We start from the raw sequence: 13,914 nt of genomic DNA, 5'->3' as shown, positions 1-13,914 counted from the left end.
GAACTGAAAAATATGAAGTATTAAAAGATTACTGACAAAAACTTAGATTTGGTGGTTTGAGAAATACAGGTACCAGGTGCAAGGCTGGCTAAGGCTGGAAAAAGGGAGAAATCCATGGCAAATCCTTTTTTGTTCTCAGTATTTGTCTTGAAATATGAAAAAAGGTTTTTCATATAGCATTTGAGTAGTCTTACAGTGTCCAGTAGGAAAAGGTTTACAAGTAGACCCACTGTGTCATTTCTGGGTACATTGATGAAGAGACTGACTACATCTGATCTTGTTAAGATGTCTAAAGGCTCTATATTTATATCCTTTACCTTTTCAATACCTGATGCTAACTGCTCTATGACTTTATTTACAATAAAAATGGAGTAAGATTAATAGACTTTGCTTTGTTCAGTAACTTAAATAGTAAAATCTTTCTTTAGACGTAAAGAAGTTCACAAATGCACCTGGGAAGCAAGAGGCTACAAAGGTGCCATCAGTTTAATGTCCAACACAAACTGGCTTTCCTCCTCTGGCTGTACAGATCTTTCAGGCAGAGATGCTGAAACATTTGCCATCATTAATGACCTTATACAACTTCTTCAGATGCCAACCAGAATACTTGATAACTCAAACCACTTTTCAAATACCGTAGCTCTCTTCCTGACCAATGACCCTTCCAAATACACAGTGAATGTAGTGTAGAGGACCCTCTAGGCAATTCTGACCAAAACCAAGTGTTCATCTCCTTCCCCTTACACAGCCACTCCCATACAAGAGTAGTTTGGCATTATAACAATATCAAATGGGACAGCCTCTGCAATTTCTATGCCTCATTCCCATGGTTAGACTATTGCTTCTGACCTTCCAACCCAAACACATGCACCAAACTTATAACCAAAGTAATCCTCACTGGCATGGAAACATACATTCCCCACAGTACTCTGTCATTACCTAACTAACCCTGGTTTTCCAAACATACCATAACTGGCTCAAATCAAGAACTCTATTCTCCTTACAGCTTATACCCAAGCCCAAAATAAATGCAAAAAAACAAACAACCATTGCTAAAACAGAGTTCAAAAGAGCAAAAAGGTGGAAATTGGCAGCGAGCCTTTTGGTCTCTCGCCAAAGCAATCAGTCGTAACTTCTGCCTGACACTATTTCCATCCCTATCATACCTAGATGGCTCTATTGCATCATCCTCTACAGAAAAGGCTAGTCTCCTGCCTCACACTTTATTTCCAATGCATGCATAATTGACAATGGCAAATGTCCCCCAACATTTCCAGATGCCCAACATACAATGTCCACTATATCCTTTTGCCAGAAAGAGATCAGTAAAATACTGCCAAATTAGACACAGTCTCCTGGCTTTGATGGCATTCCTCCAATTGTCCTGAAGGTTTGTTCACCAGTGTCCTGTCCTGTGTTGCCTATATATACTGTCTTACTCCACTGGTATCTATTCCACAGCCTTGGAAACTATATTCACCCTGTTTCTAAGAAGGGTGAACAGTCACTGCCATTCAACTACCACCCCATCTTGCTCACCTCAGTCCTGTCAAAAGTAATGAAAAAATTCATCAATTCCCAACTCCTCTACCACCTTGAAGGTACCCATCTAATAAACAACTGCCAGTATGGATTCTGTCGCTGCTGATCAACTGGAGATCTGCTCACATATATCACCCATCTCTGAACAAATGCCTTGGAGAAGTTTGGCAAATCTCAAGCAGTTGCACTTGATATCTCCAAAGCGTTTGACTGGGTCTGGCACAAGGGCTTACTAAGCAAGCTGCCATCGTTTGGTCTATCTCAAGATCTCTGTAGTTGGATTGCCAGCTTTCTGTCTGGATGCGCACTATGTTTTGCGATGGATGGTTCCTTATCCTCTCACCATTCAACTAATGCCATGGTTTCACAAGGTTCTGTCCTCTCACCAACCCTCTTCCTACTATATATCAATGACCTATTTCAGTGGACATCCAACCCAATACACAGTTTTGTAGATGACAGCACCATTGCACTCCTCCCTTTCCTTTGATAAACCTTACTCCACACAACTCACCTAAAACCTACAGAACATCACTGCCCTCAATTCTGATCTCCAAGCCATCCTCCATTGAGGTTCAGATAACCTAGTCAATTTCAATGCTAATAAAACCCAGTACTGTCTTATTTCTCATAAAAAAAAAAAAAGAACCATCTTCTCCCAGTATTATTTTTGACAACACCCAAATTTCCAGACAATTTGAGATTTCTCTTGGAATTACTCTCATCAAGCCTCTTCTGCCATAAACATATCGCAACTATTGCATCCTCAGCTTCTAAAAAGAAGAAGAATTTTTTAATTTCTTCTTCTAAAAGAAGAAGAAATTAAAAAATTGTACCAGAAATTAAAAAATTGTACCAGAAACTAAAAGAGAACTTACAAGAAATGGAGATAAATGAAAATATTGAAACAGAATGGAAGAACATTTGCAACATAATAAAGAAAGCAGCCAATGAGAGCCTGGGAAAAAAAGATGAAATGGTACAGGAAAAGAGGCTCAAGAAATTGGAATGAACATATTTAAAAAATAATACAGGAGAAAAATGAAGCATATAGGAAATGGCTATCTTCAGATACAGTCTAAAATAAAATATGAGGAAAAATGCCATCATGAAAAGAGAAGTTAGATCTTTACATAGAGAAAAATGGAATAACTATCTAAAAGAGTTAGAAGTAGAGTTATACAGTATGCAGCCAACAACATATAAAGTCTTGAGAAATTAAAGAACAAATTAGCATAGACGTTTTAAGTAAAAAGGAATGGAATAAGTATTACAAAAACTTATGGGAAGATGATGATTTTTACTCCTAATATAATACTCAAAACAAAATCAGAAATCATAACATTAGATGAATTAACAGAAACTCTAAAGGAAATGAAAAGTAAGAAGGCACCTGGTAATGATGGAATAAATTTAGAGTTATTTAAATATGCTAGCTTAAAACTACATCAGAGATTATTAAATTTGTTAAACAAAATTTTACAAACAGGAACAGCTCCAGATGACTAGAAAAAATAAATTATTTTACCTATTTATAAAAAACGGTGATAAATCAAATTGCTCAAACTACAGAGGAATAAGCTTGCTAGATTTCTGGATATAAAATATACACAGCACTCTTGAAAAAGAAAATAAACAACTATATTGAAAAACATTTAGTAGAAGAACAAAACGGATTTATAAAGGTCGATCATGCATTGACTCAGTCGTCACTTTAAAACTTAATTGAAAAACAAAGAGAATTTAACCTAGATACTTATATTATTTATAGACTATGAATAAACTGAAATATTAATTAAAATAGAATTACCTCCACAATTAATAAAAGCAATATTTATGAAAATAACATCATAATAACCAAAGACAAGCCTAAACAGTGGATAAAAAATAGAGGAGTAAGGCATGGATGCAGTCTGTCTCCAATTCTTTTTAATATAAACAATACTAAAAGAATGTCAGTGTATCAATAATACAGGAATACTACTAGAAACAAATTACTGTTTAAATACATCATTATATGCAGATGACCAAATTTTAATTGCTAACACAGAAGACAAATTACAGTTGGCTCTCTACAATCTTGGCAGGATTGTTACCAAATACAACATGAAAATATCTTCCGAAAAAACAAAAGTTATGGCATTTAAAGGAAGGGAACCATAAGAAGCAAAATAGTTCCAAACAAGAAATCAATTGAACAAGTTAATAATTTTAATTATCTCGGTTGTAATATAAGTTACATTGAAGAAACTGATTCAAAACATAAAAGTAGTAAATTCACCAAAACTATAGGCATGATTAATAATATTTTCAAGCCAAATTTGGTACAGAGAAATACTAGAGTAAGAATATTCAACGTTTTAGCAAAACCTGTAATAATATTATATGGAAGCGAAAAAAACGTGGATAACGAAGAAAATAGATTACCAAAGGATAACTTCAGCAGAAATGAAATTTCTGAAAACTGCAGGCTATACTAAATTACATAAGAAAAGGAATGCAGATATTTTAAAAGAACTTCAACAACAACCAATTTCACAAACAATAGAAAATTACAGAAACAAATGGATCCAACATGTAAATAGAATGTCACTAGAAAGATTACCAAAAAGAATACTAAATTTTAAAACCAAAAGGGAAGAGAAGTAGAGAAAGACTCTTAAAATGGTAGTGTGAGGCTGGAACAGGCCAGTAGGCTTAATACTGTGGAAGGAAGAAGACCTTTTCACTGAAATATAAACTATTTTTTACAAATAGTTTTGTTTTTCCTATATGTGGTGATATCAGGTTTGAAAAGATATTTTGCTAAGTTTGAGGTCTGTAAATCCCTCACATCTACAACTGGCCATTCTGGAATATCTGTTTTGTGTATTTTTGGTGCACCATAAATTCTTGAGACTAATGGATGTTTTGATGATTTTTTTAAATTCTCTGGCCAATTAGGTAACTTTTTGATCGTTATTTGGTTTTGTATGTGTGCGTGCGCTATGTGGGATCCCTGTCTAAGATTAAATAGGTATTGAAATCTAATAGGCTGTTCATTTGCCCTTTGTCTGCCTTAACTATTACTTTTTTTTGCTGTTGTTGAAGCAAGTTAATTTTTTTTTATCAAATTATATTTCTTTTTATTTGCAACTGCTGCAGCTTTGTTGGATGTAAGTCTGTTAATGATATCCCATAAGTCAGCCAGTAGCAACATAGCTGATTCACTATGTACAGTGAACATATCTTGATATATCTTTGAAAGCTCTAATCTAGTAGCTGAGATCCATTCTCTTAAGGTAGCTAGTTCTGTTTTCTTGTAGTTTCTATCTGCTTTGACTGAATGGAATGCATGTTTTGATACTTACGAATTCAGGTGTAATATTATTGTCTCTACATCGAACTAGAAACGTTAATCGGTTGAAGTTCTTATGCTTAATGTATAATTTTTCTAGTTGTGTAACTTTAGATGATAAGCACTCACCATGAGCTTCTAGATGAAAACATGTTTCTGTGGTTTAGCAGTTCTGTGGGAAATTTTTGGTATTGAGACCACATTATGATATAAATAAAAAATTTAATAAAAAAAATAATAATAATGAGCAATTAAAACCCGACAAGTTTCATTAGTCGTTAGGCTTTCATCATGGGTGCTAGTACCAAAAAAGTTTTACACAACAAAAGACTATAAACAATTAATTATGCATATTAGATGTTATGAAGGAATTCGTGTTTATCAGAACCTTCCAGACCCCCTCCCTCTCGTATTTTCATTTCCTACCCTTGGCATGGTTGTTTGTGATTGTCGTTGGTGAGAGATGAATTTCTTTGCCCATTGTGAGACCACTGTCCTGTTTATTGGGTGCATGAATTGGTTTGAAAAAGTTCCATATTGGGTCTATAGAGAATAGTCTCCGGATTATGTTAATCTAAATTTAAAAATCCTTCACTCACCCATAGTACTGGTGTACCATAAGTTTACAATCACTTATGAGTGAGAATCCCATTATAAAAAAAAAAAAAGAGGAAATACAATTAAAACATTCATACAAAATTTTGATTGAAAAAATGAAAGGTGATATGCCTGTTTTAATCTAATTGATTTCAAGGCATCAAATAATCATTTGTCTACCTTAGTTTCAAAGTATAATTGAAAAATGGAAAAAAACTTTCGTTTTAACATAACTTAAATCCTTCTTTGTAACATCTTTATGCGGTTTGTGGATAAATTCAGAAAGTTGACTTGTTTATCTTGACATAGAAATGAAAACATTGACTATGATGTGAATCCATTATAGATTGGGTTCATTTTTAGTTAATTATATTTACAGAACAGCTGTCATATGAGTAATATTTATAACATGTAACAAATGATGTAATTATAAAGACAAAGATAACGTCTAAATATTATGAATTTAATGAAATTTTTTCTTTGACAGACTTTATTGAAGTTGTAAATATTCCAGTTGATGAGCTTCTTGCGAGATTAAATGGTAAGTGAATCTTTATATGAGACAGAATGTAGAACCTGGATCCAATAAAGGAAACCAGGCACAAAATAGCAACATAGAAAAACTGCATGGTTAAGAAAGATTGTATCCATTCATGCAGAATGAATTGTTTTGTAATAAATGATTGTTTGTATCCTAATTAAATGCATACTGGATGAATTTTATTTGGATCTGTAAGATAAATGAAGATCATGCTTTTTTTTTCTGTCTTCCCCAGAATACAGTGATCAAGGAGTTGTTATTGATTCTCGGGTTTATTGCTTTGCCATTGGTCTAGCAACTGGAATAAAGCACGCAACTTTCAGTCACCACACAGCTAATCAAGATTAGTGATTCTTGTAAATTTTATTGAAAATATGTTGTTTTAAAAGAACTAGTTTTTTTTTTTTTTTTTTTTTTTATGAATTTGATATCCAACTTTTTTAAACTGAATTTTGTGTTATGTTTTACTAAAAGTGATTCTCATTCAGAACTGTTTATAGTAACTTTATACTCCATAGATATTTACTAATATTATAATAAAATTGTAATAAAACTCTGTTGTGAACAGATGTCTCAGATACCCAGTAGATCTAACTATCTCTATGCTGGAGTTGTCCAAAGATATACAAAGAGAAATGAAGTGATGAATTCATTCTTTGTCTGCAGAAGGATATTAAAATTCCACTGGATTTTGTTGCTACATCCGTTACGTGACTTATGATGCAAATTTCAGATCCTGATTGTTATTGTTAAACCAAGAAATAATTTAGATGATTTAAAGAAATAAGAGGTACTTTTATTTTTTTAAACACCCACCACCTAGTGCTCTCCATGAGACTAACTATAGATCGCTTCAGAAATCACTTTATGGGAGGAAAAAATGTTTAACTTTTAATTTTTTAAAAATTAAAGAAAATTGTAATGCAAGTATTCTTTCAAATTGTAGAAGTGTTCAAAAATTATAAATTCAGTAAGCAGAGTTTTGAGATACCCCTACTCCTTCATACGTACAGTGTGGGTGACTATTTTTCTGGAAATGTCCAGAAACGCACCATAATTAACTAGAGCCAATACCTCCATTTGTGGATACAGCAGTAAACCACTTCTGCAAGTTATTTGCTAAATGATACATGAAACTAGCACATAGTGCACAAACCAGTACCACTTCCACATGTGATGGAGTATAAGGCCCTGGTTTCTGTTAGAGGTGCTGTGTGAGTGAATCACTTCAGAAGACTCCTTAAACATCCTAGCAGAAATGTTTTCCCAGTATGGCATTAGAAGCAGACAGCCAGTCCATATCATGATCTTCAGAGATGTCTGTGGTGTGACCCCTTTTTTCTTTCCTGTTCGATATCGCCTATGTTCTCTTTCTTACAGATTTTGAAATCTAACCAATGTAAATCTTGCTATGAACGTGGAATCTTATATATTCCAAGGTATTTTACATAATGAAATTCTGTCTTTAGGTGAAGATAAAAGTTTTGTAAGATGTGGACTAGTTTGAAAGCTGTTTTTAAAAGATGCGCTTTCCTTCTTAGCTAGCAGATAATCCTCCTGTGACTTACTTTGCTGGATTGTGAGGAGGATATGTAAGAACACTATTGAGGACATGTATGAACAGGGGACCGGGCACTGAGTGTTTGGGGATCATGTTCATTAATATTTCATTCCCAGTACATGGCACTGTTGTTAGGTTTTGCAACCTCTCATGTGAGAGCTTATATGGGGTGTTTCAAATTAAAGTACTCCTATTCAGAGCAATCTGTAGAGAGAACTAGTAGACAAAATACCCTCAAACTTGGTGGTTAGCCTAACCAGATCATGAAGAGATTTTGACAATAAAAAAAATAGTTCAGAAAATGGCCGATAAGGGAAATATGTTGCTGTGAGCAAGAAAAGATAGTGAACTTTGTATACCACATAAACCGTAAAAGGTATGAACAAAGGAGTGAGAAGAGTTTGCGAAAAGGCCCATTGACCAAATACAGTGCAATACATAGCTCATTGATTTGACGAGACAGGCAGTTTGGCAGTTCATGTGCCATAGCAAGACAATTAGAACTTTGCATTAAAGCATTGCAATGCTACTTGTATAAACCCAGTGTAACAATTTAATGTCATCTGTGACATTGTAAAAATATTCATATATATGATTATTCACATATATAATTAATTTGTTAGTAATAACTCTTGAGAGATGTTCAAATCAAATTCAGGCAGCTTAACATCAACTTTTACTTTTTTTTCAGAGCATATATATCTCTGTCTCAGAGATGCCCATTAGTCTGACCAGTTTTCTCAGCTTTATGATGTCATTCGTGATATGGGTACCTCTTCTCTTGAAGAATGACCCAGTTATCGCAGAGACTTGGGATCCAGTGTCCAGTAGGACGTTATAAGGTATCCCTTTTACTAGGCTTTGAATGACTGTCAGCGATTTCTCAGACTTCTCTCTGATATTGTCTTTTCCCTTTCTCAATTTGTATACTGAACCTTTACTAGGGAGCATAACATTCGACTCATACCTTATTCCTCTAGGGGAGAGACTTTGTTATGGTTGCAACATTGGGAGTGGAGTGGGGTGCTTTCTTCTGCTTTTCCCTTAACTATATTCTTGAAGATTATCCTTTGAGCTCATCTAGTTCCTTAATAATGGCATCTAGTTGCTTTAGTTGCTTCATTACTGGCTGTTGTAGCCTTCTATCTTCTCCAGCCTAATGAGCAATCTTAATGCCTCCATGTCTAAGGAATCTATCAACTTCAGTATGGTCACTTAACCTGAATCGTATTTTTTAGGTCATTATCTTTTTCTTCCCTTTCTCTTGAGGATTTTTTCTTCAGCATATCAAGATTTTTCTTACTTTTAGCATTACAGGTGGAATCACCTAACTGCTCTATGGAGTGCACATGTCTGAGGTTTGGGGTGGGATGAAAATCACCAAGCCTCTCTTCTCTTTTCCTGACCATATGGTAACACTCCTCCAGTTCCTTATTTTCTTTTTGTATGCTGTTTCCTTTAATTCATCTTTCAACGCCGAGCGAAACTGATGGGAAAACTGCCAAATCTAGATGCGGCTTTTCTTCTCCGGAAACACTCAGACTATTTGTAAGGGTTAGTAACCTATTATAAAAGTCTGTTACATTCTCTTTGTTTCCTTGCATGCATTTCTGTAGCTGCCAAAGATTCGGGCTTACATTCCTCGCCTTGGAATATTGGGATATCAAAGTATCTTTAAACTTTGTATATTCCAAAGTGTGTCTCAGTATAGGGGAAGAATTCAAAAAGTTCTTTGCTTTGCCAACCAGTTTGTTTCTTAGGAGAATCAGTAACTGGAAATCCAACCATCTCTTCAACAAACCCAAAATAAGAGTGTATATTATCATCGTCTCCAGAGAACGATGGAATGACAAGGTGAGGATTCGCAGTCCTAAAGAACTCCTTGTCATCCATCATGTTGGTATAAGTAAGATCACAATCAGTATTGCCGCTATTCATAGTTTACAATTTGTAAATTTCTTGAATGCTAACTATCTGTTCTCTTTGCCAAAACTATCTTGATCCACTATGCTCAATATTAATAATGTGGATTTTATCCTATCGGCTGCACTTTGTAAAAATATTCATATATATAATTATTCACATATATAATTAATTTGTTAGTTTTGTCGTCATCAACTGCGCCTTTGTACTACCCTAAGTTGTACTGCGCCGTAACTTCTATCAACTCTCACAGATAAGACATTAACCTGCTTACCAATTAATCTTACTAGGTCTAATTTATGTTCTCCTAGTCATTAAACAGATTTAAAGTTGTCAGCCTATTTAATATATGCAGTTCACCAACTCTTGCACAAATTAATCAGAAAAAAACTTTTTTTTTGACTGTTCCATTCTGATATACCATATTTGCCGGCATATAAGATGCACTTTTTTCTTTGAAAATAGGTCTGAAAAAACAGGGTGCATCTTATACGCCAATATTCAGTTTTTTATTACTTTCATTTCCGGAAATTTTCTCGGTTCCAAGTTACGCGATTTCTTTCTTGCTTCCTTGCAGTGTGTGAGAGAGCATTCTAGTTACGTAAAGTTCAGTGGATGCCCATGAGCTGTCATAGATGATCACATCACAGCTGTGTTCCTGTTCGTTTAAACTTTCCAATTGTTGTCGCAGTTGTTGTGAATGATGATAAATTTCTGCCGTTAAATTTTCTCTAAATTTCTTGGCAAATTATGGCTGAAAAACATTGACATTGCTACAATATTGCATACAAGCTACGTGTGATTGCGTATGCTAAAGAACATGAAAACATGAAAACTGCAGAGAGGCATTTCGGGCTATCCCCCAACTGAGAAAATGATAAGACCTTGACAGAATCAGGAAGAGGATCTAAAAAAAGCAACTCACAATAAACATAAGCTACGAAGTGGAACTAAAAAATGGCCAGAACTTGAGGCAGAACTGAATACTTGGATTTTAGAATACAGAAAAGCGGAACTTTCAGTGTCTACAAATTGAATTTCATCGATTTGTCATTAATGCAAGGAAACGAGAAAATTTTGAACTTTTGCGAATAGGAAACATGGACGAGGTTCCGCTGGCTTTGATGTGCCCTCGAACAAAACTGGAGATTCCAAGGGCACAAAAAGTGTTACTGTTAAAACTTCTGGGCACGAAAAAACTCACTACACGGTTGTTTTATCCTACTGTGCTGATGGGACAAAATTGCCGCCACTATTGATTTTTAAAAGGAAGACGCTACCCAAAGGAAAACTCCTTCTTAAAGGAGTGTTTGCACATGTTCATGCAAAAGGCTGGATGGATGGATGGAGGAGGAATGAAGTTATGGATAGATAAAATTTGGTCTAGGTGCCCTGTAGGACTGTTGAAGAAGCCTGCCCTGTTAATATGGGATCAGTTTCGTTCTCACAGAACAGAAGATATTAAAAACTCAGTTAGCGGTAATTCCAGGAGATTTAACTAGTCAGCTTCAACCTTTAGATGTCTGTATTAATAAACCATTTAAGGGATTTATGAAGGGGAAGTGGGAAAGCTGGATGCAGTCTTCAGATTTTGAGGTCATGCCATCAGGAAGAGGCCTAGCATTTCGCAAGTTTGTGAGTGGGTCAAAGCTTCATGAAATGCTGTGAAAACTGAGACAGTGGTTAAATCATTTAAGAAGTGTGGCATTAGTGATGCACTGGATGGTACAGAGGACAATTTGTTGTATGAGGACTCAGATTCTGATTTAGAAGCGGTTTCAAGTGTCTCTTCATTTAGCTCTGAAGATGAATTTATGGGTTTTCATGAAGATTAAAAGATGGGACTTTTTCCTAGTTAGATTAGGTATTTGTTGAAAGTATACCTACTTATTTTATATTTGAAATACTGTAAATTCATTATAATATTCAGTAATAAAGTTTTTTTCCTAAAATTAATGTGTACAAAAAAGGGGATGCGTCTTATACGCCAGCAAATGCAGTAATTAATATAGTTTGAGAGTTAAAGTGAGGAAAACAGGAATTTTTAACTACACGAATTTATCTTAATTCAAGTCGTGGCTAACCAAAATTTAACATGCACGCAGTTTTGCTAATTTTTTTGAAGCTAATGCATTGACTAGAGAACAGGTAAGGTAGTTACAAAACATTTTATTCTAAGCAAAAAAAAATAAAAAAAATACAATAAACATAGAAGTAATCTCTATAAGCCCCTTCACTTACTAGGAAGGAAATATTTACATTCAATCTCTCAATACACTCATTGCTAAGTTACCTCAATTTACAATAAAAATTAACTTGACTTAAACAAATAGTGGCCTATATCACAACTAAGTGCATATTCATTCGTTAAATTTAACAAGTTAACATTTAAACTTCCCTTAAAGACATTAACTTAATTACCGCTTTGTTACATACAATTTCCTGTAAGCACACATACAATATCGATTTATAAGCCCTTGACATTAACAAAAATGGTGCTTACATACATTGAGTCCTGTTCTTGGGTGTAGCTGCTTGGACGATTCTGGCAGTCCTGATACAGAAGTTTCCAGGAAAGCTTTTGTTGGAATTTCCGTTGGGAACTTGTTGGGGAATTTCCATAGTTACCACGAAGTTCGCAGGTACCTACACTCTCATAACATGTCCTTGCTTCCTCGGAACCATCGTTGGGAAATACGGCCTCTCCTAAATCCTCATCAAAAGCATATCCTTGGGAACGAATAGCACTGGGAACCTACTATCTGGAGACAAAAATCAAAAGGCCTAAAGTGAAAAGCTCCCCTTTGGTTTGGCTCAGTCCTCCTTTATACAATTCCCAGTCCTTTGCTCTTTATGAAGTAGTTCTCGGGATTAGCCACCAGCGTGATGACATCATTCTCGTTCACTCCGTTTTTGCCGCCTTTTTATAACATCGCATGACCTTGCGACCTCTTGATGTTGCTTCATCATTGCAATAATCTGAGTTAATTCCTTACTTATCGTATTACATACAGGTTAATTTATATTGATGTTTTTTTGCACTTTTACAGCAGAATTATTCACCCTTTTTAGTACAATATAATTTCTAAATTCAAAATATTCAGAAAACTCTGTAAAATTGAAAAAAAAAAAAAAAAAAAAAAAAAAAAAATTAGCAAAATTGAATTATGCGAGAGATTTTACACTGGCCACAACCAAGAGTTGTAAACAGGAGATGCCAGCATCTGAGAAACATTTGCATTGATATTTCAGGCATGCATTGAGGTAGAAGAGCATTTGCCTTGTAACATCCTATGAAATGATGAAGTGTATTTTCATATTTGTGGAAAACAGTAAACACTCAAAACTACCACATCTGGGCTACAGAGAATCGCCATGCATTTCAACATTTTCTTACATTTGCTAAAGGTCACAGTATGGATAAAATTTATGGCCAAGTTCATTACTGGACAGTTTTCTTCAAAGAAATGCATCAAACCAAACTTGACCTTCATTCACAGTCATGGCTGTGTGTTTATGGGGTATGTTAAGCAGTTTTGTCATCCTGCAACCACAGCAAAGAAGGTGCCTGAACACATCAATCTTAATGCAAGATGTGAAGTTCAACAATTATTGCAACAACATTACACAAAGGATAGTTATCAGTTTATTTTCTATGAAATGGCCACTGCATTCACCAGACCTTAATCCCTGTGACTTTTGACTTTGGAGTTACCTCAAAAGCATGGTGTATTGGAGAAAAGTTGTTTACCTGACAGATTTGAAAGACAAAATCACACGTGCAAGACCTTTCAACTGATCAGTTACATTCCACTGTAGACAGTGCTGTATGGTGGTATCAGATGTTGTCCTATGCAAAGTCCAACACGTTGAATATCACCTCCATTGATCATCTGGATCTCCTCGATAACTCTTTGCAGAATGTTAGCTCTGTGATATGTTTTTTTGTATCAGATTATTTTATAAGATGAGAAAATAAACATCAAATAACTTTGTCATTGACTCTGAATCATTTTGTAATCACATACCATCTGGTTCACATTAATGTAATTTTTCTTCCTCTCATGTCGGTCAGTTTTGAACTTTTTTTATGTTCAAAATCTTCCCCATGACCTATTTAGGGTACCCACCAGGTTTGAGGGTATTTCATGTACTTGTTCTCTCTACAAATTGCTCTGAATTGACAACACAATACCTGTCCAACAAAATTAAAATGAGAAATAATATCAATTTGAAACACCCTGTATAAGACTGTTGCAAACCATTTAATGTCTTCATTAATCCTGATGGTAATGTCATACTGGATAACAAAAATCATCTACCACCTAAGACTTTCACAAACATCCATACCACTATAGAATTCAAATCTGCAATCTATTGGTTGGAAAGCATGTTATTGCTCAGCCTAACCAG

At 34.8% G+C, this 13,914-nt stretch overlaps 1 protein-coding gene across 2 annotated transcripts in view; it reads left to right on the top strand.

Annotated features, from left to right (window-relative positions):
- LOC150101829 (ADP-sugar pyrophosphatase-like) overlaps nt 1–13,499 on the top strand; it is a 139,116-nt gene extending 125,617 nt beyond the window's left edge. For both annotated transcript variants that reach the window (XM_090400229.1, XM_090400228.1), the window contains 2 exons: nt 5,964–6,017; nt 6,253–13,499. In XM_090400229.1, coding sequence (XP_090256355.1) covers nt 5,964–6,017; nt 6,253–6,365 — 167 coding nt within the window. In that variant the 3' untranslated portion in view covers nt 6,366–13,499. The remainder of the gene's footprint in view (nt 1–5,963; nt 6,018–6,252) is intronic.
- Nucleotides 13,500–13,914: the final 415 nt, after the last annotated feature.

This window comes from Typopeltis vanoorti, chromosome 11, assembly GCF_054136105.1.
Source record: "Typopeltis vanoorti isolate ZY-2024b chromosome 11, IOZ_Tvanoo_1.0, whole genome shotgun sequence".
NCBI classification, from domain to species: Eukaryota; Metazoa; Arthropoda; class Arachnida; order Uropygi; family Thelyphonidae; genus Typopeltis; species Typopeltis vanoorti.
The sequence above is the reverse complement of the archived record's forward strand: the minus strand, read 5'-3'. Positions and strand labels throughout refer to the sequence as shown.